The 27,397-nt window shown below is 36.1% G+C and overlaps 1 protein-coding gene across 1 annotated transcript in view; it reads left to right on the top strand.

Annotated features, from left to right (window-relative positions):
- The first annotated feature begins 311 nt into the window (after positions 1-311).
- lypd6b (LY6/PLAUR domain containing 6B) overlaps positions 312-27,397 on the top strand; it is a 40,747-nt gene continuing 13,661 nt past the window's right edge. Inside the window, exon 1 of the mRNA XM_056465345.1 lies at positions 312-416. Within this exon, the coding sequence (XP_056321320.1) occupies positions 398-416 (19 nt within the window). The 5' untranslated portion in view covers positions 312-397. The remainder of the gene's footprint in view (positions 417-27,397) is intronic.

The following is a 27,397-nucleotide window of genomic DNA, read 5'->3' as shown; positions in this document are numbered from 1 at the left end:
AAAGGGTTTGGTTTCCAAGACTTCAAAATATCTAAAGAAAAAGTCCCATACACGTTTGAGGTGGGTGAGTAAATGATGAGTAGATGTCTTTTTCGGCTGAACTATCACTTTAAAAGACGTTCCGAGAGAGTCAGACTCAGGTAAATATTGACTAGTTAGCCAGTCAGTTTTCAGTCATGTTAACCACTTCAATCGATTCATTTGACAGATTTGACTCAAAAGAAGAGCTGGAATTCTGACGTGGATTCTCAGTCGACCAATTGTTTGTGAGAGCGGTGAGCTCGCAAAAAAATGCAAATGCAGACGGAAACAATTCTCTCGTCTCTTGGACAGTTAAGATAGGTAGAAGTTGCGGGTGACTTTGATTTGCAGAGCCGTGGCTTCATTCCACCACTCGATGAAGTCACAGTTTAGTGGTAAGTAGGCTAGTAGCCAATGTTTCTATTTTTTGGCACAAATGCTCAAGATATCAGAATAAATCCGTGAACGGAACTCACGACGACCAGTTTTAGACATTGTCCATTGTGGCATGATGTTAGTTTTTTGTCGAATGAGATCTAATGAACAGATATAATGATCACTAATGAACAACTTGTGTTGCTGTCATCGCAGTGAAAACGCTTCAGTGCTTTAACGAGAATGAACACAAATTAGAGTTCCCTGTCATTCACACATTAGCTTTTTACGCTATTTGATATACTTTATGTTAAGTTTTTATGCACCATTTAATTTTACCACATATGTAGGAAACGCAGTTTTCTAGATGTATTCTCTTGTCTCACTATTGAAGATGGTAAAGAAGCACCTGTTTTGCAAGCAGCTGGTGTATAATTGTAGTGGTTACACAGCTGCTGTGCAGTCATTTACACAACAGCCTCAGTTAAATATATCTGTAATATATTTAATATAGGGCAAATGTCTTGATGTGACTCCATACACTTTCTAAAATAACAGCTGCAAAAGTGAATGGATATATTAAATGAATGAATAATTTTTTTTATTGTACATAATAGGAACAAGTTGGGTAAACTCAAAGTTGTATTGTATAATGGTGAACTTTGAGTAGAAGTAGATTTCTACTTTATGCTTTGCATTAGAATGTACAGTAAAGAAACGAAATGATAAATTTAAGTGTGATTCTCTGTAATATTTTAATTAAATTATTAACAGTGTCACAAACAGGGTGCGGACAAGATCTGTGAAAATAAAATAAAAAAATTTAACCCAAAACTGACAATTTGCTTATTATTTGCTCACATTCAAGTAGTTTCGATGACGCTGTGTCGCAGTGGGTACCACGTTCGCCTCACAACAAGAAGGTCGTTGGTTCGAGCCTTGGCTGGGTCAGTTGCCATTTCTGTGTGGAGTTTGCATGTTCTTCCTGTGTTCGCGTGAGTTTTCTCCGGGTGCTCCGGTTTCCCCCAGAAGTCCAAATACATGTGGTATAGGTGAATTGGGTAAGCTAAAATTGACCATAGTGTGTGTGTGAATGAGTGTGTATGGATGTTTCCCAGTGATGGGTGGCAGCTGGAAAGGCATTCGCTGTGTAAAAACATATGCTGGATAAGTTGGCGGTTCATTCCGCTGTGGCGACCCCAGATTAATAAAGGTACTAAGCCGAAAAGAAAATGAATGAATGAATGAATGAATGAAGTAGTTTCAAATCTTTGAGTTTCTTGTTTCTGTTGAACTTTAAAGAAGATATTTTGAAGAATGTTGTAAAGCGAAACACCCATTAGACACCCAATTGACACCCATAGTCGGGAATACTCAATGGCTACTGGTTTCCAACTTTTTTTTCCAAAATTTCTTCTATTTTGTTCGACAGAAGTAGAAATAAAAACTCAAACCAGTTTAGAACCACTCAAGTGCAGGGTGAGTAAATTATGACAGAATTTTCATTTTTGGGTGAATCCCCTTGATACGTGATACCTGTGTGCTGCCCGACTTGTAAAAAAAAGAAAGAAAAAAAAAGAAAAGAAACTGTTCAAACAATTAAAAAGTTGGTTTGCTCTAATGTTTTGAGCCAATACGTTTTCCGAAAAGTTTTTAGTAATTTTACAGTGCACCTGCTGGTTAAATACCTGTATTACACTGTGATGATGAAAAATTCTGGTGACCTTCAGTCTTTCCACATGTTGTCCTCTGCATATCTTCCTCCATGTGTAATTTCTCCAGTGGCTGCTCAGCGAAGGAGACTTAGAGCCCCTCGGCCGTCACTCATCTCTGCTCTCATGTAGAACTGGAGGACACTGGCAGATCACAGTAAGGATTGTCCTCTTTGATGTGGCCCTCAGCTCCTCCAGATATCACCCAAGCTCCTCCTCTGGCTACCATTAAGCTTCCATTAGTCTGTCAGTGAAAGCTCTGTCGAACCCGGGGATCAGATTCGGCTGTCAGCTGCCATGTATCTGTGCAATCGAGAGGCAGACACTCATTATCAGTGTGTTGTGGAGTCCATGAGATAGAGATGAGCTGGTCACGGCCTGTCATTCAAAGGCTGGTGTGTGCGGCGCGCTTCGCTGAACACGAAGACTGAAGGATTCATGTTAATCACGCTTTGTAGAAACTCTGCGTGTAATTTGGATTGGGGTATTTGCAGAATATTTAAGGGATACTTTTTTGTACACAGTAATTGTTTAGCAGTTGGCAGATGCTTTTATCCAGAATGACTTACATCTGAGCAGTCAACATGTGACATGCCTTAATTAGTCTGCCTAACACACTGCATGTAATATGGTGTGGGTGTATGTGTGTAATAAACAGGGAAAAGAAGTGCTTAAAAGCAAAATAAGGTTTCCTTATGCCTTAAATCAATATTACTTATTGTTTTCTAATATTTTTGAACAATGAAATTAGGGCTATACAATATGTCATTTCAGCATTAATATCACAATGTACGCATATGCAATAGGCACATCGCAAGATCTGCAATGTTGAGTCTGAAATAGTTGACCAGGAGATACAACACACATCTGATTTGTAGAGTCACTGCTAAGTTTAACCATAATAGAGTGAAGATTTATCTTTTGCATGTTTTTAGGGCCTGTGACTGAGCATTACAATAGAGTTTTGAACATTTGGGCACAAAAAAGTATAGTGTTTGGGTGTATAGCAAAGATAAATTGTATTTAATTAGTTATATATGATTAATGAAAATATTTAATGAATAAAAAAAAAGAAAAGGTTTTTCTTACTTAAATTTTTTTTGTTTTGTTTCTAGTCCAAATAGATACATTTCAAAGTGAAAACAAGATTATATTAATTACTCCATTGGCAGATCATTTAGCTTGTTTTAATGAAAAAAACATCATTTTGACATTTCTTCTGAAGGTGAAACCAAAGGATATTTTTACTTGATCAAATAATTTTAGATATTTGGTCTAGAAATGAGACCAATAAAAGCATTGCATTTTTTGCATTGTGATTATTCAGTTTCTGTACCTGAATGCTGTTAGACTCCACAGAAAATAGAGCTATTCAAACTATCTTGAGAAACTATTTATATCGCAATATTTATTGCAGAAAAATAAAATATCGCAATATCAGATTTTTCCAGTATCGTGCAGCCCTAAATAAAATGTTTTTTTAATAGTTTTAGTTACCAGTAACTGTACTGGAATAGATGTCAGTTCAACTTGATCCTTATCACTTTCAAATGTTTTTAAATAAAACTTTTAAAAGAAATAAAATATTGTTAGCTTATAGATATTTTTTTTTTTTTTTGAGTTGCACCGTTTTTGTGTGAAATGTTTTTTTTTCTTCTAGGTATTGTTTGCATTTATGATTAAATGACTCATTCTAACAAATTCTAATTGATAATATAAAATTGTCTTAAGGTTTCTTTTCAATTTCATTATCATTATTACAAATGCTGTCAAACAATTCATCGCATCCAAGATAAAATTTTGGCCAGTTGGCATTTCTATGTGGAGTTTGCATGTTCTCCCCATGTTTGTGTGGGTTTCCTCTGGGTGCTCCGGTTTCCCCCACAGCCCAACAACATGTGGTATAGGTGAATTGAATAAACTAAATTGACCGTAGTGTGTATGGGTGTTTCCCAATACTGGGTTGTGGCTGGAAGGGCATGCGCTGCGTAAAACATATGCCGGAATAGTTCGTGAATCATTTCACTTTGGTGACCTCTGGAATGGAGACTAAGCCGAAGGAAAATGAATGCATGAACAATATATGTGTGTACCGCTTATATTTATGTATGTATGTATGTATAAACGCACACATATTGTACATAAAATACAAAAATTACACAAAAGAAATTATTGTACATATATTTATATACACAAAAATATACATTGTAAGCTAAATTGTCTATAGTGTATGTGTGTGAATGAGTGTGTATGGATGTTTCCTAGTGATGGATTGCAGCTTGAAGGGCATCCGCTGTGTAAAACACATGCTGGATAAGTTGACGGTTCATTCCGCTGTGGCAACCCAAGATTAATAAAGGGACTAAGCCGAAAAGAAAATAAATGAATAAATAATTAACTTATATTTTGTATGTGGTTAATCACGATTAATCCTTTGACAGCACTAATTAATAATAATAATAATAATGATGATGATAATACTAATAATATTTAATTTTCATCCCCCAAAAACAACTTTAATATGACAATTTAAAATGTGTCCTCACATTTAACAAAAAACAACAGTTTTTTGGTACATTAGTGGATGAATTGCATTTTTTGAGTTTACTAAAGTAAATAAATAACAGTTTTAATTCATGATGTCATTAAGTCTAATTATAATTAACAGAGGCTGTATCTAAGTAATTGTAAAAGAAGCCAAGCCATCTCCTTGCAGAAATAACACAGGCTAGTCATTGTCTCTAATTGATAAGCAGAAGTACTTCGGCCAGGATGTTTTGCATAAAACTGTTTAGATCAAAGCCACATGACTCGGCTGTTTTGGTCCTGATTCAAACCTGTGCAATTACTGTGGAATTTTAAGAGTGACTGCATAATTCACCAATTATGTTTTTATCGCTTGCACAGAGAGTAAAAGGCCTGTTTGTTGGCCCTGTTTGATTCAGAAGGAGCGTTGTTGTTGCGGACGGATGAAATGAGACAGATGGTGCAAGGACTTCATGATGGCAGCTGTTGTCGACTGACCTAACCAGCCAGCATAGTTCTCTATGTGTTGTTTTCAAGTTTGCATACCAAATGCAATTTCAACTTGCTAACCCTTCATGATCAAAGAAGGATTTATCACTTGGTTGTGAATGCACATGTTTATTTCACATTTTGAGTTGGTTTGTTGTATTAAGGGTGACGTGTGGAGATCTTTGTGTTTAATAATTGTTTGGATGTCCTTTAAACACAGGGTTATTTTACTCCCTGAAGTGGTGCTTGCCATAGCTAAGAGCTCAGCTATTTCCCTGTAGTCTATCATTAGTGTGAGTCACGACTATCAGCTCAGTTGTCTTGAGAGGGAGCTCAGAGCTCACAAGTGGGCCTTCATCTAACTTTAAAGTGCATGCTCTTGGCTTATATCACACGACTCTAGTTATGTCATGTTGAACTCGGGAAATGATGTAAAAATGCTGTTTCAGTTCATAGAAAGGTTCTGACTTGTATTTTTGCCCCAGATTTTCTTTTAACGACTACCCTGACAGGCTCACTGTGGGCATGTTTAGACCAAGACATTCAGGTATAAAGAAGCCATTTGGCCGAAGTAGATTCCTGCTCTTCTGCTCTGTGATTACATCCTGAAGATACCAGTTCTGTTTGTCCAACCAAGCTTTTTTTAGCCAGCACTTAAATGCACTTGCTTTGACTAAAAACAGCTGAAAAAATGCTGAACTTTAGCCGGGTTCACACTGTTCGATCTTTAGATGTGTTTTGGCACTCAGAAACAGATTTAGAAAATCCTGAATGATGGGTCTGAAACTAATCCAAAATTGGTAGTATTTAATTGTAAATTTCACATGTTCAAAGTGTCAAATAATTACCACTCCGATCAAATTTCACTTGAATTTCTGCCAGACTAGCATTTGTTTTTTTAATCCATGTTTGTTTAACAAAACGCCTTCGGTATGTGTTAAAAAAAAGCTTAGTGAACCCAAAAATGAAAATGATGTTATTAATTACTCACCCTCAGGTTGTTCTGAGAACTTTCTGATCCTCCATAGACAAAAACAGTCCCAACTCATTCAAAGTCCAGAAAAATATTTTTAGAAATGCAGTATATAAAATAGTATTAAGCTATGAGAATACTTTTGTGCATACATAAAACAAAAATAATGACTTAATTCAACAGCTTCTTCTCTTCTGTGTCAGTGTTTTACTGTTTTCACGTACTAAATAGCAGGAACGTGGGCTATTTTAGATATAATAATAGACATGCCACGGTCTGGCAATTGATTGCATATTTATTTGCACATGAAAATGTCTTACCAGCATAAAATCAGCACATTATATTAAATAAATAAATATATACATATATATATATATATATACATATATATACATTGTATATTGTACATTGTACATTGATGTGTGGTACTGACAAATATATATATATTGAATTATATTTATATATATTTATTTATTTGTCAGTACCAAACATCTCTTAAAAGGTATATAAACTAGGACTGGGCAATTAATTTGATTGAAATCGCAAATGAGATTGTGTCACTACAAATGTGATGCACATTTTTCATTGAACCTCAGTTTTGTGTTCAGTAGTAAATCTTATCCAAAGCTAAAGGGTGGTCTCGTGCTGAAATTTGTACTTTTTTACATTTTTACTTTTTATATTTAGGATTCATATTAAACACTCACCTGAAGTTATGAAGTGAGTTGCGAGTAGCAGCATTTACACATAGCCTTAGTTCACCGTCAAGCAATGCAAACAGTTGTCATTATCACAGAATGATTATCTTGATTTCCTTATGGGCTGATTAAATTGATTTCTATTTAAAACATGACTTTCTATAGCCTGTCTGTGTACTATTATTCTGTGTTCTGCTTCATCTAAAAGCATGTGCTGCACTTACTAGAACCAGCTATTTTAAATGCACATTAAAATTGCATTACACATTCATTTTACCTGTGTCAGAATTCTTAATAAGTGCTTTTTTAAATGCCCAGTAAGCATTGTTTGTTTTAAAAAGATGTCTAATAAACGTCTAAAACAAGGCTAAATTTGGGCTGTCAGTGAAATTCTAATAAACGTCTAAGAATTGGCCAAAACTTGACTAGTCGTCAAATAAACAGATATGAATGAATACACATATAAAGTCTGTCTGATCTGTATATTTGACGACTAGTCTAGTTTTGGGCTATTCTTAGATGTCTATTAAATTATTACTTACAGCCCAAGTTTTGCCTTATTTTAGCCAAGCTGTCTATGATTAAATGTCTAATAGACGTCTATTAAACACGAAATTGTTTGCTGGGAGTTAGAAATGGAATATTAATCACTCTTCAAAATCTTTTAAATCCTAAATTTGATGAATGGCCCAATAGCCCCAGCCCTGATGGTCAAGCATGGAGATAAGCCTGACCCGAGGCTCTGTGTTTCAGAACTATCACAGTGTCACCAAGTAGAATGACAGGGTAGGGTCACCTGCTGCTGCCCTCAAGATCATGAAGACAATGTAGGTCTCCGGGGTCATCAATGAGAGACGCATGCTCTTTTATGTCCCAAAACATGAGAGGACGCATTAGTAGAGTTTCTAGAATTCTTCTTTATATAGGTGAAGAATAGGTCCTCATTTTGAGGAGCATTTGTTCATTATTTACTTAGATTTGTCCAAAAATATATTGGCACCTTTGTAATAAAGAAAAGGATCAGGTATCCCCTAGGGCACATACACATCCTCAGACTGGGAGGGATTTATTTTTAAACCAAGTAGAAATACAAAGATTTACATTTTCATATAACCATTGTATCTACTGGGTCTCAAGTGATAAATGTACTGAAATAGTATGTTGTAGGTCTTAAATCTTTTTTAGACAGGTCTTAATTTTCCTTGTTCATGCTGCCCAATCTGGCCGACACCCATTCAATCACCAACAATTCATCTCAATAAAACTTTTAACTTTTTATTCATTTTTTCATTTTCTTTTTGACTGTCTTGATAATCTGGGGTCGCAACAGCGGAATGAACCGCCAACTTATCCAGCATATGTTTTACGCAGTGGATGCCCGTCTAGCTGCAACCCATCACTGGGAAACATCCACACACACACACTCATACGCTACGGTCAATTTTAACATACCCAATTCACCTGTACCACATGTCTTTGTACTGTGGGGTAAACCGGAGCACCCGGAGGAAACACGCAAACACGGGGAGATGGGAAATGCTAACTACCCAGCCGAGGCTTGAACCAACAACCTTCTTGTTGTGAGGCGAATATGCTACCCACTGCGCCACCTCGTCAAACTTTTCATAATAAAAAAAGTGTATGCTTACAACTAGAGCTTGTCTGTTTTGACACAATATTTTAAATATTTTTGTAGGAAATATCTAAAATATATTTATTATTAAATTATTATTATTGTTTTATTGCATTGAATTCTAGTGTTGTTTATTAATGATTCACTTATTTTTTTTGTAAGATTTATTTATCAGATTTTTATGACAGTTAACAAACAAAAGTAACCAAGAAAATAAGAGTACAAATGTATATAAATAACAGTACAAAATTGATTAAAAGTATAAGAATAAACCACACTATAATCCTCATATCGTGCAACAAACAGAATATAATGTGCATTCATTTTACAAATGAAGCATATAAACAGGTCAGTACTGAAAGTTGAGGTTGGCTGCATGGTGTATTAGGTAAAATAAAAAATGATAATAAAAGGAAAAAGAGAGAGAAAAGGGAAAATATAATGGAAGGAATTGGCTGGGGGGGTGGAACGTTCTTCAAACTTGTCGTTTTATGTCAAAAAGAGTTGTATGCTAGTGCCATAGATATATACACTAGATATCACATACGGACCCTGAGCATGCGTCAGTAGCGCCGCCACATTTATACAGTGCTCTTAGGACAAATGTCATTTAACCTCACTAGTCAAGACAGTGTGCCAATCTGAAGATGCTGGACTTGTGAGCTGCGTACAGGTGTAGTAACAAGCAAACAAAGAAAACGAAGCACAAAGGCAGATCATTTCATAGATAAGATTTCCTTTTTTACATTTTTGTGCTCAACAAGTAACATTATTGGTAATAATAAAGTCACTTACTGCATTCACCATAAGCCAAAGTAACACCAACTTGCACTAAATACCAGGCTTATGCTAGTGTTGTTGAATAAAATAAGCAAACAATGTAAATGAAACATGACAAGATGTTGCGGTGCTAGAAACTTGTATTATTGTCGGCTAGAGAACGAGACGTTTATAACAGAGATTCATTTACAACTGAATCGTTCCCTCCTGAAAGCAGAGGAGGGGGGTGTGTTTTAGGACATGGATTAGATCAAATTAAACAGGGAGGGAGGATAATACATTACCATGCACACAAACACACGCTCTTTGTCGGTAATGGCCGTGCAGTCACTTATCCATCGATGTACAAAAGTGATGTAAAATTATAATTTTCGTAATTAAAAAAAAATATTTGCATACTGACTATCGGGAAAATTTCCGATCCTAGATAAATGTGTATATCTGGCTCTGGATAGCCACAGTTCTCCACTGCACCTTGGTCCCGCATTCATTTCAAAGGAGCGTTACCCTGTACTAAAATGGCAGCTCTATTGAAACATTCCTTCCAATAGACAACAACAGGATAGACGACATCTAATGTAAATATCTATGTGCTAGTGCTGTATCAGCACTAGTACTCATCTGGAAGGTACAAACTAAAAGTTCAAAATGGGCAGCCATTCATTCAACAGAACCAGCTTCAAGTTTCACAGATTTGACATGCTCCAAGAATGGCAACCAAACGATAGTAAACTTGATCACTGACCTCGAAGACTATATTTAATTATGTCTATTTTAACAAAAAATAAGGCATCTTTAATCCATTGATGAGATCGGGGTTGAGGAGACTTCCACTGCAACAAAATACACCGCCTATAGTTAATAATGACAGAAAAGCTATTACAATTTATAGTGTTTTTTGAAAGAGCAAATAAAAGTATTTTTCATCTGGACCATTTGAAAAACTCCTTAGCATTTAGCCATGTATGAGTCTAAAATTTCATTCATAATGGTTTTGATTTAAATTTAACTTGGTGAAACCTGCAAAAACCCTAAATAACGTAAAAAAAAATTATTATTTGAATTTTTATTATTTTATCTTATTTAAGGATTTTAAAGCCATGAGAATAGACTTCACTTTAAAACAGTTAGTAAACCTGTTGCTTTAAAGTGATTAAGTAAATGAACAATGTGCATAATTATAAGAAATTAAATAAAGTCAACTTAACATTTTTAAATTGCCACAGGATAACTTTTTTTTTTTTTTTTAAAGGGCACCTATGGTGAAAAATCTACTTTTCAAGCTGTTTGGACAGAAATGTGTGTAAGTATAGTGTATAAACTGTCATATTGGGGTGAAATAAACACACCCAGTGCTTTTTTTTCAAATTTAACAACATAAAAACGGTGGACCAATTGGAGCTGTTTTCAGATCGACCGCAACTTTACGTAGGAGTGCGGTCCCCGCGCCCACCAATATTGATTGACAGCTGCGCGTATTAACATGTCCTGTTAGTCACGTGTATAATCATATAATCAAGACAGGGCGAGCGCAAAGCAGCCGGGAATAAAAGGTGTGTTCAGTTCGCTAGGATCATTAATCATCATCAAACGTGATCAAGAGTGAGTTTTACAAGTTTAAAATGTTTTAAAACAGTGCACGTGTGTAATGAATTACAGCGATTCACTTCAGATGCACTTAATCAGCACAGCCGTGTGTCAGAACAATTATAAAGCAAGACGCTTCAATCGCGCTTTGTGGACGTTAAATCGGGTTTATTTTGTACATTAAAATTGCTGACAGGCACGTGGGAACGGTGGGCGGGGAGGACTAGCCTTAAAGGGCCAGTACAAAAAAACAGCAAAACCTTTTTTCCAGCTATAATATAGACCCTTCAAACAGCTATAATAAATAATCTGATAGGTGTTTTGAGCTGAAACTTTACAGACACATTCTGGGGACACAAAAGACTTATATTAAATATGAAAAAAGGGGTAACCTATGTGCCCTTTAAGTAAAGTTAACTTGTCGCTTTTATAGCAATGGGTTTGCCGTCTATTTACACATTTTATTTATAATGCGCTTTTCTTAAACCCAAAGTAACTAATAGCTTTTTACAGTGTAATGTATTACAGGTAAAAAATATTTTAGGAAAATTGTAGCTGCAATTACCATTTAAAAAGCATAAATTAAGAATTTAATACCATTATCACAGGTAAACAGCAAAAATCAGTCCTATCCCTTACTTAAGGAGCACAGACACATTATTTCAGCATCCGCTGATCATTTTTTGTTTGATTTATAAAATGTATTTTCAAAAACCATTTCATCACCATCACATTCTTTAGCAGCTTTACAGGGGTTATGCTGGTATATCTGTATGCATATGTAATGTGTGAGTTGTGTTCTGTAATATTTTTGAAATTAATATTTTTTCAGCAAGCCTCTTCATAAATTTTTCCATATTTACATTTAAATCCATCTAAAAATAATTACAGATTTATTGACTCAAGTCACTGAGTAAAAAATGCTGTACTTCACAGAATCCCATTGATAACAGCATCTGGTTAAACAAACAGTCTGAATCTGCAGCTCACGTTCAGCTGCTGGATTTCCAGCTCTTTCTCATTCTTCTCTTAAACTGCGCATGACCTCTGCAGTATTATAGCACTTAGCAGAGACCGCATTCCATCTCATTGCTCTCTTCAATAAGAGCACTGTAATCCGCATCTGATCCTGAGACTGCAGGGAGACTCTCTCACACAGAATAAATGTCCAGGCATCTCTATTCACTTACCTTGGCCACTGTCCCAGGTGAGACAGCTAAAGGCTCTTTTTAATCTTAACCTGACGAGAGCACTTTGGAAAAGAAGCCAATCTCTCATCATCTCAGGAGATTAGATCTGCACACCCACAAATCAGCTGCATCGAAAGCAGCGACCAGAGTAATCGGCGCTTAGGCCTGCGCTTCTGATCGCTGTGTGTCTCTGACCAGTTAATTAAACATGAATAGAGCCCTTTTGGAAGAGTAATGAGTAGCTTTTAACAAACTCAAATTATTCAGACCAGTGAATTACTCATCTGCATGCAATTAATCCTTCTGTTAGGACTTATGAAGAGACAAAAAGGCACAGTGTTTGCAGAAAGGGTAGTGGAGTCTTTATGCATAAAGACATACATTAATTCATATCTTAGTGATTACAAAAGCATTTTAGGAAAGTAAAGTGTTACGCCCTTTGGGGCTTATCTGTTTCTCTGCAAATCCCCAAAGTTATTTTGGCACATACCGTTTCTGCCATTCACTGCTAACAATTATCCATTCATGATAATCAGATGCATGTACCTGCAACTCTGCAACTATGTATTTTGAAAGACACTAAGGCTATACATGTTACACCCTTTTGCTGGCAAGGTTTGTTTACAGTCTATTCTCTTTGTGAGTTTCAAACCTACTGTTGTGTGAAGGCTTGGCTTACTGCGTTTCCCGCTGTGTGTATCACTTCTTTTGTTGGGATTTGTGTAGATAAGGAGCCCATCACATTGTGAAGCACGCAGACTAGCTTACTTTGGTTTTCTTTTGTAGGCTGTCAGTGGATGCCATCTTCTCTCTGGTCAGGTTTAGGCATGGGACAATAACCAAGGTGTACCGCGGTTTGGAAAAGTCAGGGTTTTAAAACCGCTAAATTTTTCTGTAATACCGTTCCTAAGGTATGTTTAAGTTTTTTTTTATTTACTTTTTTGTTTTCTGTTTTTTAGGACAACAGTATCTCCAGCAGAAAAAATATATATTTTATCCATTTTAAATTGTAAAGAAAGAAATCTGTGAAGACAGCAGAAATCAGTGATTAATTTTAATTATTTAACCTGACATGTTTACTGTTCCAAAATATTATAAATCTTTCCAAAAATAAAATATATTGTTTTCAAAGGGGGAAAAAGTTTTTGTTTTTTACCCAAACATTTAAAAAGAATATATTTTAGAGCAGTAATTAAAATTCAGTGAAACCGTGATATTTTTATCCAAGGTTATCATACCGTCAGAATCTTATAATGGCCCATGCCTAGTCAGGTGGTGTCGTTACAATTTCACCAGCTTCACATTGGTCTGTCTTTGGCCTTTTTTTAAATTTAAAAGCTAATTTTTTGCTCCGAAACCTGAGTGTTAATTATGGTTTAATCATTAGACTATTAGGAGTAGAAGCTATTTGAATTTAGCAAACAAAAGCCCAAATTGAGCCTACAAATGGGGTATATGCACAGCTAGTGTTTTTCAGCCAATAATAAACTTCCATTGAAAGCTTATTGTTACTATTTTCAATTTGTTACAGCCCTTACTTAAATACCACTCATGATCCTAAGACAGCGTAACATAAAGAGCATCCAGGAAGTATTCGTAGTGCTTCACTTTTTCCACATTTTTTATGTTACAGCCTTATTCCAAAATTATTCATTTATTTCCTTAAAATTCTACACACAATACCCCATAATGACAATGTGAAAAAAAAGATTTTTGGAAATTGTTGCAAACTTATTAAAAATCTTTGGGAACTTTTGCCCATTCCTTTTTGCAGTACCTCTCAAGCTCTATCAGGTTGGATGGGAAGCGATTGTGTACAGCCATTTTCAGATCTCTCCAGAGATGTTCAATAGGATTTAGGTCTGGGCTCTGGCTGGGCCACTCAAGGACATTCATGAGTTGTTGTGAAGCCACATTGAAATTTTGGCGGTGTGCTTTGGGTCATTGTCCTGCTGAAAGAAGAACCGTTGACCCAGTCTGAAGCAGGTTTTCATTCAGGATGTCTCTGTAGATTGCTGCATTCATTTTTCCCTCTATCCTGACTAATCTTCCAGTTCCTGCTGCTGAAAAAAAACTTCACAGCATGATACTGCCACCACTATGCTTCACTGTAGTGATGATATTAGCCTGGTGATGAGTGGTGCCTGGTTTTCTCCAAACGTAATGCCTGGCATTCATTCCAAAGGGTTCAATTTTAGTCTCATCAGACCAGATAATTTTGTTTCTTATGGTCTGAGAGTCCTTTAGATGCCTTTTGGCAAATTCCAGGCAGGGACTGGCTTCTGTCTGGCCACTCTACCATACAGGCCTGATAGGTGGATTGCTGCACAGATGGTTGTCTTTCTGTAAGGTTCTCCTCTCTTCACAGAAGAACACTGGAGCTCAGATAGAGTGACCATCGAGTTATTGATCACCTCCTTGACTAAGGCCCTTTTCCCCGATCACTCAGCTTAGATGGCTGACCAGCTCTAGGAAGAGTCCTGGTGGTTCCAAACATCTTCCAATTACAGATGATGGAGGCCACTGTGCTCATTGGAAATTTCAGAGCAACAGAATTTTTTCTGTAACCTTCCCCAGCCTTGTGCCTTGAGAAAAACCAGTCTCAGGGGTCTACAGACAATTCCTTTGTCTTCATGCTTGGTTTGTGCTTTGACATGCACTGTCAACCCTGGGACCTTATATAGACAGGTGTATACCTTTTCAAATCATGTCCAATCAGCTGAATTTACCACAGGTGAATTCCAATTAAGCTGCTGAAACATCTCAAGAATGATCAGTGGAAACAGAATGTACCTGAGCTCAATTTAGAGCTTCACGGCAAAGGCTGTGAATACTTATGTACATGTGATTTTTCAGGTTTTTTATTTGTAATAAATTTGCACATTTTTTCACATTGTCATTATGGGCTATTGTGTGTAGAATTTTGAGGAAATAAATGAATGATGAAATATTTGATGAAATAAATGAATTTAATCCATTTTGTAAAAGGCTGTAACGTAAAAATTGTGAAGCGCTATGACTACTTTCCAGATGCACTGTAAATAAACAATGGCCAAAGTGCTCCAACTAAATTATTTATTAACATAACATAATCAGAAAACAATCTAAAATGACAACCCTAAAGCAGGTTGGGAAAGTATAAATGAGTAAACAACAATAAAGTCGTCAAAAACTCTGGTGGCGTGGATGAATGAGCGAGAGGGAGAAGTCTACTTTCGTTCTTTTTAAAAGCCTGACATCACCAAATCAACAAATAGAAAACTGAAAAGGGAAACAGACAAACAAGATCAACTGAAAGAAATAATTACGGGCAGGAGTGAACGCCAGACGTAACAATAAGGTTCCTTTTACAGCATTAATGTTGTAATGTCATTACAATACATTCAGTTAATTAGACTTAAGCATTCATTTAGTTGTTCAAATGTAAAATGAGATGAAAGACTGTGTAAACACTTGCGCCGTCCGTACCAGCAGGCTAGCGCAGAAACTCCATTGAAAATTCTGGGATAAAATAAACTCATATTTTAAAGACATGGTAGGGAAAATGGAATTTAATGCAGTGCTTCTTGTCCAGTCTGAGACCCACTTTATATCGTATATCTATCAGGCAGTGAAGATCACTGATTTTTAAAGAAAGCAGACCTTAAATGTGACAATTTTATAATGGAAAGACAGTTTACCGGAAGCACTGAGGCTGGCTGGCTGAAAATTGAAAGTCTGTGTGCAAAAACCCCATTAATATGACATGTTTTATCTTAGAATTACACAAAAAGAAGAGTAACATCTGTTAAATGGTAAAACTGAAATATTGTGAGTTTGATTTATAGGATTAAAATGAACCATTCATAAAACCACAGGCAAAAGCATGCACAACCACATTTCCATGGTGAAAAGCTACTATATTGTATCTTTGTGTCAGTTTGTTTCAGTGTTTCTGTTTCTCTGTAATTGTTCTGTTTTCTGCTTCAGGATTGTTGAGAATGTCAGCGTAGCTTCATCTGGCTAAAAGTAGTTTAAATCACCAAGACATTGGTGGTTTGTATCAGAGAGCTCCATACTCTTGCTGGTTTATGCAGCTCTTTATAAACTTCTTCAGTGTCTGTCATTATGATCTGTATATACCTAATATGATGATCTTTAGTTATCAGTCCGATCACGTGTACAATGCTACATACAGGTGTAAACAGTCTCTAAATGTTTGCAGCTTGTCTACCTGACTGGTTTCATACTGTAAACCAGGGCTTCTCAAAGTCTGGACTGCGGAAAAGTTTTCCTGTGTGATACTGTTGTCATGTAATCCATCAGCATTGTCATAATTGGGTAACACTCGTACTGCAGTGCGCAACTGGATGAGTAAATTTCCAGAGAAAAAAAGTTGATACCAACAGTTTAGAAAGGGATTATATCATCTATTACTATAAAATGTTGGACCCAATTGATACATTCGTTCATTCATTCATTTTCTTTTCGGCTTAGTCCCATTATTAATTAGGGGTCGCCACAGTGGAATGAACCGCCAACTTCCCCAGCATACATTTTACGCAGCTGATGCCCTTCCAGCCACAACCCAATACTGGGAAACACCAATACACCCTTGCATTCACTCACACACACACACACACACACACACACACACACACACACACACACACACACACACACACACACTACGGCCAATTTAGCTTATTCAATTCACCTTATAGCTTTGGACTTGTGGGGCAAACGGGAGCACAAGGAGGAAACCCACGGGAACATGGGAGAACATGCAAACTCCACACAGAAATGCCAGCGACCTTCTTGCTGCGAGGCGATCGTGCTACCCACTGCGCCACCGTGATGCCCTCAATTGATACATTCCTTTCCCAAATAAAATCTGTGTGGGAAAACGATCTAGGAATTACAGTTTCAGATGGGGATTGGGAATCAGTCAGAATTGAGAAGTGCAAGACATGGACTTCTGCAGTGCAAAATTGTACATCATGTTCATTCGACAAATCTAAAGCTCTCAAAGCACTTTCAGCATATAGATCCTGCTTGTAATCGCTGTAATTCCACCTCAGCCACTCACACACATATGTTTTGGTCTTGTATAAAGCTTAACTGCTTTCCAGACACTATTTTTAAAACTGTATCTGTTTTTTGGGTATATCTATCTCCTGTTGCCCACTGATTGCCATTTTTGGGATTTTTTCCATGGCATATAATCTTACAAAAATACAGTCTGATTGCATGGCTTTTATTGTGTTCCTGTGTTCCTACTAATATTGCTTATGCCGTGTTCAGACTGCATGATTTTTACAGTAGTCGTGTCACAGATGTAGTGGAAATTCATTTAAATTCATCTTTCAGATTTATATGCATTTTCTACATTGCTTAATTTTACTGTGCGTGACTACTCTGTTTTTATTTTTCATCCTATACTTTGTGAAATTGTGTATTGTTGTTTGTCTCCTAATTTTGTAAGGGGCATGGGTCAGAAAGGTTGAGACGCCTAACAAAGACATGATATAGCCTGATTAGAAGCCAAAACTGAAGCAGTAAACAAGAATCCAATACTGGGAAAAGATAACTATAATCCATGCTGCATGTCTCTAGTGCATGTCTCTAGTGACCTCGTAAGCAGTAAAAGGGAGAGCACACTCTGTTTTCAGTGTCTCACTCTGCAGAAACTGTCGTTGCTGTATGATTGTGACCTTCTTTGCAAATAATAAAAGCTTTAAAGACATTTTGGTTAGAAGTTGTCTTCTTTACCACTGAGAGAGCCTCCTTAAAGAAAACTGCCAGTACACAGATGTTTTCACACTGCATGACTATGTGGGCTAGCGTTTTGTCGCTGCTTTGTTTGCACTGCAGGATAGATCGGCGACAGGGGTTTCACTCAGCATGACTTTACAATAGAAATAATCGCCGACAACTTTGTCCAAACAACGTCTCACAACCAAACACACGTGAGAAGTGACATGGAAACAACGTGACGTCACGTACAGTAGTATATCTTTTATTATAAACTACATAATGAGAAAGAAGCCTTTAGTAGGGTGGAAAATGTACTTATTTTCCTCACCTGACTTTGAAGGGAATTAACAATTTTTCCTCAACATTTTTCTTTTTGGACCCGGTTGTGATATTGATCAGATGATACATCACACAGACACTGGTGCTCCTACCAAATTTACACTAGTTTTTCCCTCCCTTTCTTGGGTCCAAATAAATTGAAAATGAGCGCTTCTAACTTCTCCCCCATCCTCCCGCTGGCCTGCAGATACCCAGACTAGTGGATGCTGCTCTCTCATTGGCTGTAGGTAATCGCTGATGTTGTTTTCAATCAGAACACATTTCGCACAGCAAGATTTGAATCGCCGACAGCTCCAGATATTCAGCACGCCAAATATCTCACAGGTGGCGGCGACTCATCTGTGATTCTTTCAGATTTGATAGTTCACTCTGTGTGATTGTCACTCACGTGAACGAGCACCGATTTGCCTGTGATTTCAGGCATTGGTTGGCGATTTCTCAAAATCGGGGCTAAAATCATGCAGTCTGAACTCGACATTAGGTGGAAAGTGGATCTGTGATGTCCTCTTCTTCCTAGAGTTGGAAAAAATTTGACTTTCTAGAGGTTCATCTAAAATTTGGGACCCATTTCGGAATATATCCAAGAACATGTTTTATTGTCAGTTATAGACCAAGTCCTTGTTCCAGCAAATTGATTCTTTTCTTTTTCTAAGTTGAAAGTAGAGTGTATTGTGAGATACAGATTGTACCATTGTAGTTTTTTATTAAGTCACATTATTATTTACCTTTTTATTTAGTGTTTTTTTTTATTAATTGCATGTGCTGAAGTTGATACTATCTATACTTTTTAAAATATAAATGGTTTTGTCTTTTTTACTGTAGTTTGTCATACAAATCATAAATAAAAAGATAAAAAAATAAAAGTGAAAAAACAAGATGATTGGATGGAGAGAGCTATGCATTCATTTTGCTTCAATTAAGCACTAAACTTTTCTGTTTGATTAGTGACATCACCTTGAAACACAAGTTTAGGCAGCTGATGGCATACAGACAGTGCCATTTGTCACATTTGACCAGACTGTTTTTTACATCATGTTACTTTTGACCTACCTCTGTGCTTTGGTTATAAAAAGTCTTGTCATTTTTGCCACGTTTACACTTGTTATTAACTTATTTTTAACAAACGACACTTAATTTTTAAATGGTTGATTAATGTATGGACGTGTGTAGCAAAATCAAGTTTGGCATTAACCAATTTTTCCAGTACATCCTCAGAACCCCTGCTATAAAAGCTCATGTGGCTTAATGTGTTGAAAAAGCATAAGTATAAACACTTAGTCTCTGCCTACTGACCCAACATAACATGTTATTACATGTTGTGACAAAAGACATTAAAACAAAGTATTTATACTTCCCTACATTGTACTAAAACACCTATTAAATTTGTCAGTTGTCACTTTAATTCACTTGATTTCCTGTTCGCTCATAACATGGGTTCAAAATGCTCATATCACACTTGAGCGATCCATAAAAGCATTTACAAACCAAACCCAAGTAGTTACTAGATGCATTTAAAAACCCTTTTCCAGATGGAAGCAGTGCATCACAGCTGTCCACGTTTTAATACCAGGTGGTTCAAGTCAGTTGTGAGCCAAGTAAGTTTATGGACTTTAAGAATGCTCTTAGCTTCAGTGTCAGTCAAATCATTTGCTGAACATCACAGCTTTATGGCCATAATGCAAAAAGCTGGATTTTTCCAGATCTGGTCTTGTTGGATATCAGTTTAGAGCCATATGCTTCACCTGCCGTTAGTGATACCTGAGCCCAGGTTTCTCCCCGGGCCTCAAGCAGCCCTCACTGTGGCCTCAGAGGCAAATGGACAAACTCATCTCCATTTCCCAGACCAGTGAAGCACACAAAGGCAGCCGTTGTTGCGGGGCTCTGATCTCTGTGAACCTGCAGGCCAGAGAACAGGAAGGCTTCAGAGAGTCTGCGGCGGGACGGGGGGAGGCAAGGAGCGTATGCGCTGTAATCAGTTGGCCAATTAAACAGACCCTGGTCTCTCACCCCCATGTAATGAGAGAGGCTGACACTCAAGGGCTCCTTTCTCAACGTATGAACCCTGGGAAGGGATACTGCGTCTGCGTCTGTTCGCATGCATAGATAAGCTACATACACACTTGTTATGCACCGCTCACCGTGACATGGTATTAAAATGATCTTAGAGCGACGATTCAAGCTGTTTTTTTTTTTTGCTAACTATTATTGCTGGCTTACGTCTCACGCAGGATGAAGAGGATTAAGTTAAGTAAGTGTGCTAATTGTGGAAGTAAAACTAAAATGCCTTTGGGACTGAAGATCAATTTATGTTTCTGCTCAGGATGGGCGTTTGAGAATGAGCTTTCAGAACGACCCACCTCCACATAAGTCATTTCAACTAGTTGGATGGACTAGGTCAACTAGAATAATTCGAGACACCAAATGAAGGTTCTTGGAATTTCTTAAAATCTTTCTAAGCTGCTTTTAGGTGTCGAGTGCCAAAAAGTAATCAATACATGGGCAGGGATCCACAAAGAAATCTGAAGTGAAAGATGAGATGTGTAACTTTACCAGGGTGTCTTTTGAGCCCTTAAAATTGCTGTTGAAGTGATATGTGGGTTCCCTCTCTGAAACCCTTTTTGCTATTCAGTGCTGTTGTCAAACGCTGTGGCTTCAATTTCCACAAAATTTTTTAGCAGATTATAATGGCTTCTAAGGGATCATGTGATCTGAAATCCATAAAATACCCCCCAAAAGTACTGGCAGATCATTACTTAGTACCACTAAATTACTTACTACAGTAATTTACACAACCAACCACAACCAATCACATGGCAGTAACTCAATGCATTTAGGCATGTAGACATGGTCAAGATGATCTGCTGCAGTTCTAACTGAACATCAGAATAGGGAAGAAATGAGATTTAAGTGACTTTGAATGTGGCATGGTTGTTGGTGCCAGACGAGCTGGTCTGAGTATTTCTGAAACTGCTGATCTACTGGGATTTTCATGCACAACCATCTCTAGTGATTGCAGAGAATGGTCTGAAAAAGAGAAAATATCCAGTGAGTAGCAGTTCTGTGGGAGCAAATGCCTTATTGATTCCAGAGGTCAGGGGAGAATGGTCAGACTGGTACCAGCTGATAATGGGCAACAGTAACTCAAATAGCCACTCGTTTCAACCATTCGGATGGTAGGGTCAGAATTTGGCATCCACAACATGAAAGCATGTATCCATCCTGCCTTGTATCAACGGTTCAACCTGGTGGTGGTGGTGTAATGGTGTGGGGGTTATTTTCTTGGCAAACTTTGGGCCCATTAGTACCAATTGAGCATCCTGTCAACATCACAGCCTACCTGAGTATTGTTGCTGACCATGTCCATCCCTTTATGACCACAGTCTACCCATCTTCTGATGGCTACTTCCAGCAGGATAACACACCATGTCATAAAGCACAAATCATCTCAGACTAGTTTCTTGGACATGAAAATGAGTTCACTGTACTCAAATGGCCTCCACAGTCACCAGATCTCAATCCAATAGAGCATCTTTGGGATGTGGTGGAACAGGAGATTCGCGTCATGGATGTGCCGCCAACAAATCTGCAGCAACTGCGTGATGCTATCTTGTCAATATGGACCAAAACCTCTAAAGAATATTTCCAGTACCTTGTTCAATCAATGCCATGAAGGATTAAGGTAGTTCTGAAGGCAAAAGGGGGTCCAACCCGGTACTAGTAAGGTGTACCTAATAAAGTGGCCGGTGAGTGTAGTTAAAAAGGCCTATAAATAAAAAAATTATTTATTAAAATTATATTTATATAAATAATATTTATTTATAAAAAATATAACTTTTTAAAAATTACTAAAATAATATTTATATTACTAGTAAACAGTACAACAAACGTAATGTAATATTTATAGGTTTGCTTATTACAGTTATTTAATTATTTCTTAAGGAAACTGAACAGTAGGTCTGAACTAGATGTCATAATGTTGTCAAAAGGTATCATACTTTTGGTTAAGTTAATATATTCACACCTTAAAATTGTTGCTTTTTAATGTGGTTTCAATATATATATTTAAGGAAACTTTAAAAAATGGCTCTTGCTTTTACTTATTCTGTTTTCTGTAATTTCTTTTATAATTTTTGCATCTTTAATAACCACTGTGCATGAAATGTGCTGTATAAATAAGCCTGCCTTTCTCTTTTAAAAGCTGGAAATTTATCATTTCTAATTCTATATTTGTCTAAAACAGATTTGTCTAATTGTCTAAAACAGTATTTTGGTATTTTTCTACTTTTTTCTGCTTTCAATTTATCTGAAAACATGTAACAGGTTGTTTAAAGTCAGATCGAACAACTTTGATGAGCTCACTGAACAGCTGACTGAAATATATATTCAATCATTCATTCATTCATTCATTTTATGCCATCAATCAAATGTTAAATTTCTAGACATTAAAGTATATGCATGAACAGAAGCTAACCTTAAAAATGAAACCTAAAACCGTGGAAAATATTCACCAAATGTGTGACTGCTAGTCCAGGGCTTCCCTACTGTTCTCAGATTAGATGAAAATGATCCGCTGTCAGCTGCTTTTTCTATCCTAACTTACCATGACCCTACACATAATACACACCTAAGGGATTTTCCATACAAATCTCACTTAGGCACGACTAGACCTGATCGAGTAACAGAAAGGCATTATACTGAATTTATTACTGTACGTCACCTCCGTTATTCACATGACATAGCCTGAAGGATATAATGGAATCTTTACATGGCAGTTTTATATAACAATGAACAAATGGCAGTCTGATGTTTATCTGTGGATGGAAAAGATTATGCGAGGCAGTAATAGATTTGCAGACTGAACATGTTTAACCTTTTAAAAAGCGTGCATCCTTGCCTGAAAACTCATTTTGTCGTGAAGCACGTCCCTACATTTCTCTGAATTACACTGATTTACAGCAATGAATCATGAGCGAATCCGTTACTGGAGAATTATTTTCTTCATGTACCTTATTTATTTTCAGGCAGTTAATGGCATACATCAATTAGGCATGGGCTGGTATAAGATTCTGATGGTACGATGACCTTGCATAAAAATATCACAGTTTCCCGGTATTGTGATTACTGCTCTGAAATTTGTTCTTCTTAAATGTCTGGGTAAAAAATAAATTCCCCTTTGAACACAATATATTTTATTTTGAGAAACATTTAAAATACTTTAGAGCAGTAACAGGGTTTCTACAGGTTTCCAGTCAATTTTAAGACTTTTTAAGACCATTTTAAGACCATAATGAATGAGATATCAGACTTACACGAGGCTAAACCCTAAAGATGGTTTTAATGGCCAAGTTGAAACCTTAAAAAAACATTAAAAACAAATGTTAGGGTAAAGAAGATGATTAAACCATATCAATAGGTAAACATATTTAATAAATAAATGTTTCTTGAAACTTTTATTGAAATATATTGTTAGTGATTGGATGGGTGTTGGCCCAATTGGGTATAGCTTTACTTGGAATATTAAGACCAGTATAAAATGATTTAAGACATACAACACAATATTTCGGTGGATTTAAGACTTTTTAAGGCCTAAAATTTGTTTTTTGAAATTTAAGACATTTTTAGACCCTGCAGATAACCTGAGTAACATGTCAGGCTTCTGCTGTCTTCATTTGTTTTAAAAACACAGATTTCTTTACAATTTAAAATGGCGTCTTCCGATATCTTTTCTGCTGGAGATACTGTTGTCCTAAAAACTAAAAAAAAATCTTACATATATATTCATTCAGTATAGATCTCACAGAGATGCAGCTTGACACATAAGGATATGGAAAACAGTGATGTGGTTTGCATGAATCCAAAGCATATAAACAGTATGGAAAACAAAGGTGGAACAGTTTTTCACTTTGAACAAACAGGCCTGCAATAAATTGGTATCTGCATAGAGTTTTGGCAAAGGTTTTCTAAGAGACGCCATAAAAAAACAGCATTTATAAGATCTTGATTTCTTTCTTTTCTTCTCAGTTTAGTAGTTTCATTATTTATTTGATTATTTGTGCTTGTATGTGTGTTAGGCAGCACAATACATCGTTTCAGCGTCGATAGTCAAATCGCAAGATATGCAATGTTGAGTCTGAATTCCAGTTGACCAGAATTGTACTCATTTACTGTATTTTTGCAGAATCTATACGATTTATGCAAAAAAAAAATACTTGTCTTGTTTCTATTTCAAATATCTACCTTGTAAAGCAAAAACAAGATTATTTTACTTGGCCCTCTGACAGATAGTTTTGGTTATTGTAAGGAAAAGTTTAAAGAAAAGTTGAAAACAAAACAACATTTTACTTGGTCTAAGAATTTTTAGATATTTGGACTAGAATCAAATGATTATTTAATTTCTGTACCTGAATACTGTTAGACTCCATAGAAAACATAGAAAATCAAATAGTGCTATTCATTCAACTGTCTTATAAAACTCTTCCTTATCGCAATATTTAGCGCAAAAAATTAAAATATTGCTAAATCAGATTTTTCCAATCTGCAGCCCTAATGCGTGTGATTGTCTAGTTCAGTATGTTAGTTTGTGAGCTTTTTTGTTTTGTTTTGTTTTGTTTTGTTTGCTTTGGATTAATTTTGTTTGCTTGTTTTTTTTTTGTTTTTTTTTTAAGTAGGTGTGGTTTGATTTGTTGGCTACTTATGGATTTGTGTTTGTTTGTCTGTTTATTATTTTTTATTGTTGTTGTTTATTTTGTTTCTTTATTTTTTATTTTTGCTGTTTTTTTGTTTTTTTTCTTTGACTTGGTTTGATTTTCTTCGTGCTTTGGTTTGATTTTGTTGTTTGCTTGTTTTTTGTGTCTTTTTAAGTAGGTGTGGTTTGATTTGTTGGCTACTTATGGATTTGTGTTTGTTTGTCTGTTTATTATTTTTTATTGTTGTTTATTTTGTCTCTTTATTTTTTATTTTTGCTGTTTGTTTGTTTTTTTCTTTGACTTGGTTTGATTTTCTTCGTGCTTTGGTTTGATTTTGTTGTTTGCTTGTTTTTTTTTATCTTTTTAAAATGGTGTGGTTTGATTTGTTGGCTACTTAATGATTTGTGTTTGTTTGTCTAAGTTTTTTGTTCTTTTTACTTTGACTTAGATTTTTTTGTGCTTTGGTTTAATTTTGTTTTTTTATTGTGCTTAAGAGCTGAAGCTATTGTTACTTTGGAATATTTTAAATCATTGTACTTTAGTCCCTGTGCAGCAGAAGGAACTACAAATTATAATTACATTTTTACAATTCAAAGTTTTTACATTGAAATATTTCATTACTTAAAGTTTCATCAAAGACAGTTTTATCTGCAAGCACCTTTTTTCTGATTCAGTAGTGTATTGTCCTCAGGGTCCTTGTGTTTTACAACCTACATGACTGTGTGCTGACTTGGTCAACATTGATAAATGAGCGGGAAAGCCACCAATCATAAATGAGCAATAAAAGCAGTCACACAAAGCCCCCCTGAGTTTATATCCTTGACCTGGTGCTTTTATGGTGGCCTGTCTTCCTGTGAAGGTGGGCTCACATACCTATCCAGTCAGTGACAAAAGCAAGACAAAGGACAGATAAATGTGGTGAGACTGTGTAGGAAAATTCCAGAAGTCTTTCAGTTCAGAGAGGAAATGAAGACGCTTGCTCAGTAAGCAGTTTGGATGGGCTTTATTTATGTGGTTACTCAGTACTGTTTTCCTTTTTATCAGCCTTTTTATCAAGGAGAAAAGTGGTTAAGAGAGGAAGAGGAAGTGTTTTATCCTCTTCAGTTCCTCAAGAGGAAATCTCAGGTAACTGGAACATTTGATTGTTTGTATTGTTGGATCAGTGTTGCTAAGCTGTGGTGATTCATGAGCTTGGTAAATATGCACACACTCGAGTGTGGCGCACTTGGAACTCTGCCAGCGTTATTGTGAAAGGTCTGATAAATATGGCTACCCATATAGCAAGAGAAATTTGATTCCTGAAAGCTTTCATTTGATGAAAGTGTCCTGGAAGGAAGGCGGTCAGGTCTTTAAAGTGTATTTATTTTGGAACTCATGCTAAGCTCTCAGTGGTGACATATTTCAATAGGCATGACATGTGGGTTTAATTGTTTTTCACTTGGATGATCAGGATCTGGGTCTTACAGGTGCTCTCAAATGTGGGAATGTTTTCTTTTTACCCTTCATGTTACGACAAATTGATTTTAAATTGCTAGACTTAGGATCCCATTCACGAGGAGTGCATTAAATCATGCCATTCGTGGGACAAAAAAAAAAGCTACTAAATGATTTCTGAGTTGGTACAGTACATCTAAAGATTGGTCTTTCAGATTAGATTTCATCTGACATCATGTGTACTTTCGGCCTCTTTTTCTCCCCGGGGCAAATTTCCTTGCATTCCTCTTTTTTTTCAACTGTAAACTCAATGAAGTAAAATAGATGGCTGTTTAATATAATGAAATGAAATGGATCTTCTGGCCCTCAGGCCATCAGAAAAGCCCTGCGGCTCTTAGAAAGGGTGGACCATCATCACTTGTAGAAAAGCACATCACGTTTTCAGTTTTTCTGTCAAAAGATGATCTTCTGGTTTTCAAAACAAAGTTGTAAATCTGTCAACAAATTCTTCCAGTAAAAAAAGGACTGACTGAGCAGTACACTATTCCTGGATGTAGAGATTTATTTTTTTTTGGTATTGAAGTAAGTAAAGATTAAGCAAAACTGCAAATTTTGATGATGATCTCAGTCTGCCTTTTACATTGACCTTAAGAGCAAAGCATGAAACATAATTATTTGTGTTACTATAAGCAACTTTTTCAGCACTTTTTGAGGACAATTAAAAAAAAAAAAGTATTTTCACTAGAAAAGATATCTAATCATTAAAATGAAAAGTAATGTGTTAAATCCTGACATTGATCATTGGTCTTTGTGCATAACTCTGCGTTAATGAAACTGTGTGGCATTTTTTTCTGATTTAATGAACCAATATTACTGAAATTAAATGACGTTAACAACTGGATATATTTACATACGAAAAAAATTGATGTCTCCTTGATACTATTAATTTGATACGATTAATTATATTTAATTGTTTCATTATTATTTTATTTATCGAAATATTGTTGTATTTCTACATATATTTTTTGACATGAACATTTATAATCATTTTAATCTGTTGATGGTCTGAAATTTTAATAATAATAATGATTATAATAAATGACCACTGAGTTTGTTTTGCATTTCTTCTCCATGTTTGCATTTCTTATCAATGCATACCTTCCCATCAGGCACACAACATCATAAGACGTTAATATTAGGTTAGATTTACGTCATGAC

This window comes from Danio aesculapii, chromosome 9, assembly GCF_903798145.1.
Source record: "Danio aesculapii chromosome 9, fDanAes4.1, whole genome shotgun sequence".
Taxonomy (NCBI): domain Eukaryota; kingdom Metazoa; phylum Chordata; class Actinopteri; order Cypriniformes; family Danionidae; genus Danio; species Danio aesculapii.
The sequence above is the reverse complement of the archived record's forward strand: the minus strand, read 5'-3'. Positions and strand labels throughout refer to the sequence as shown.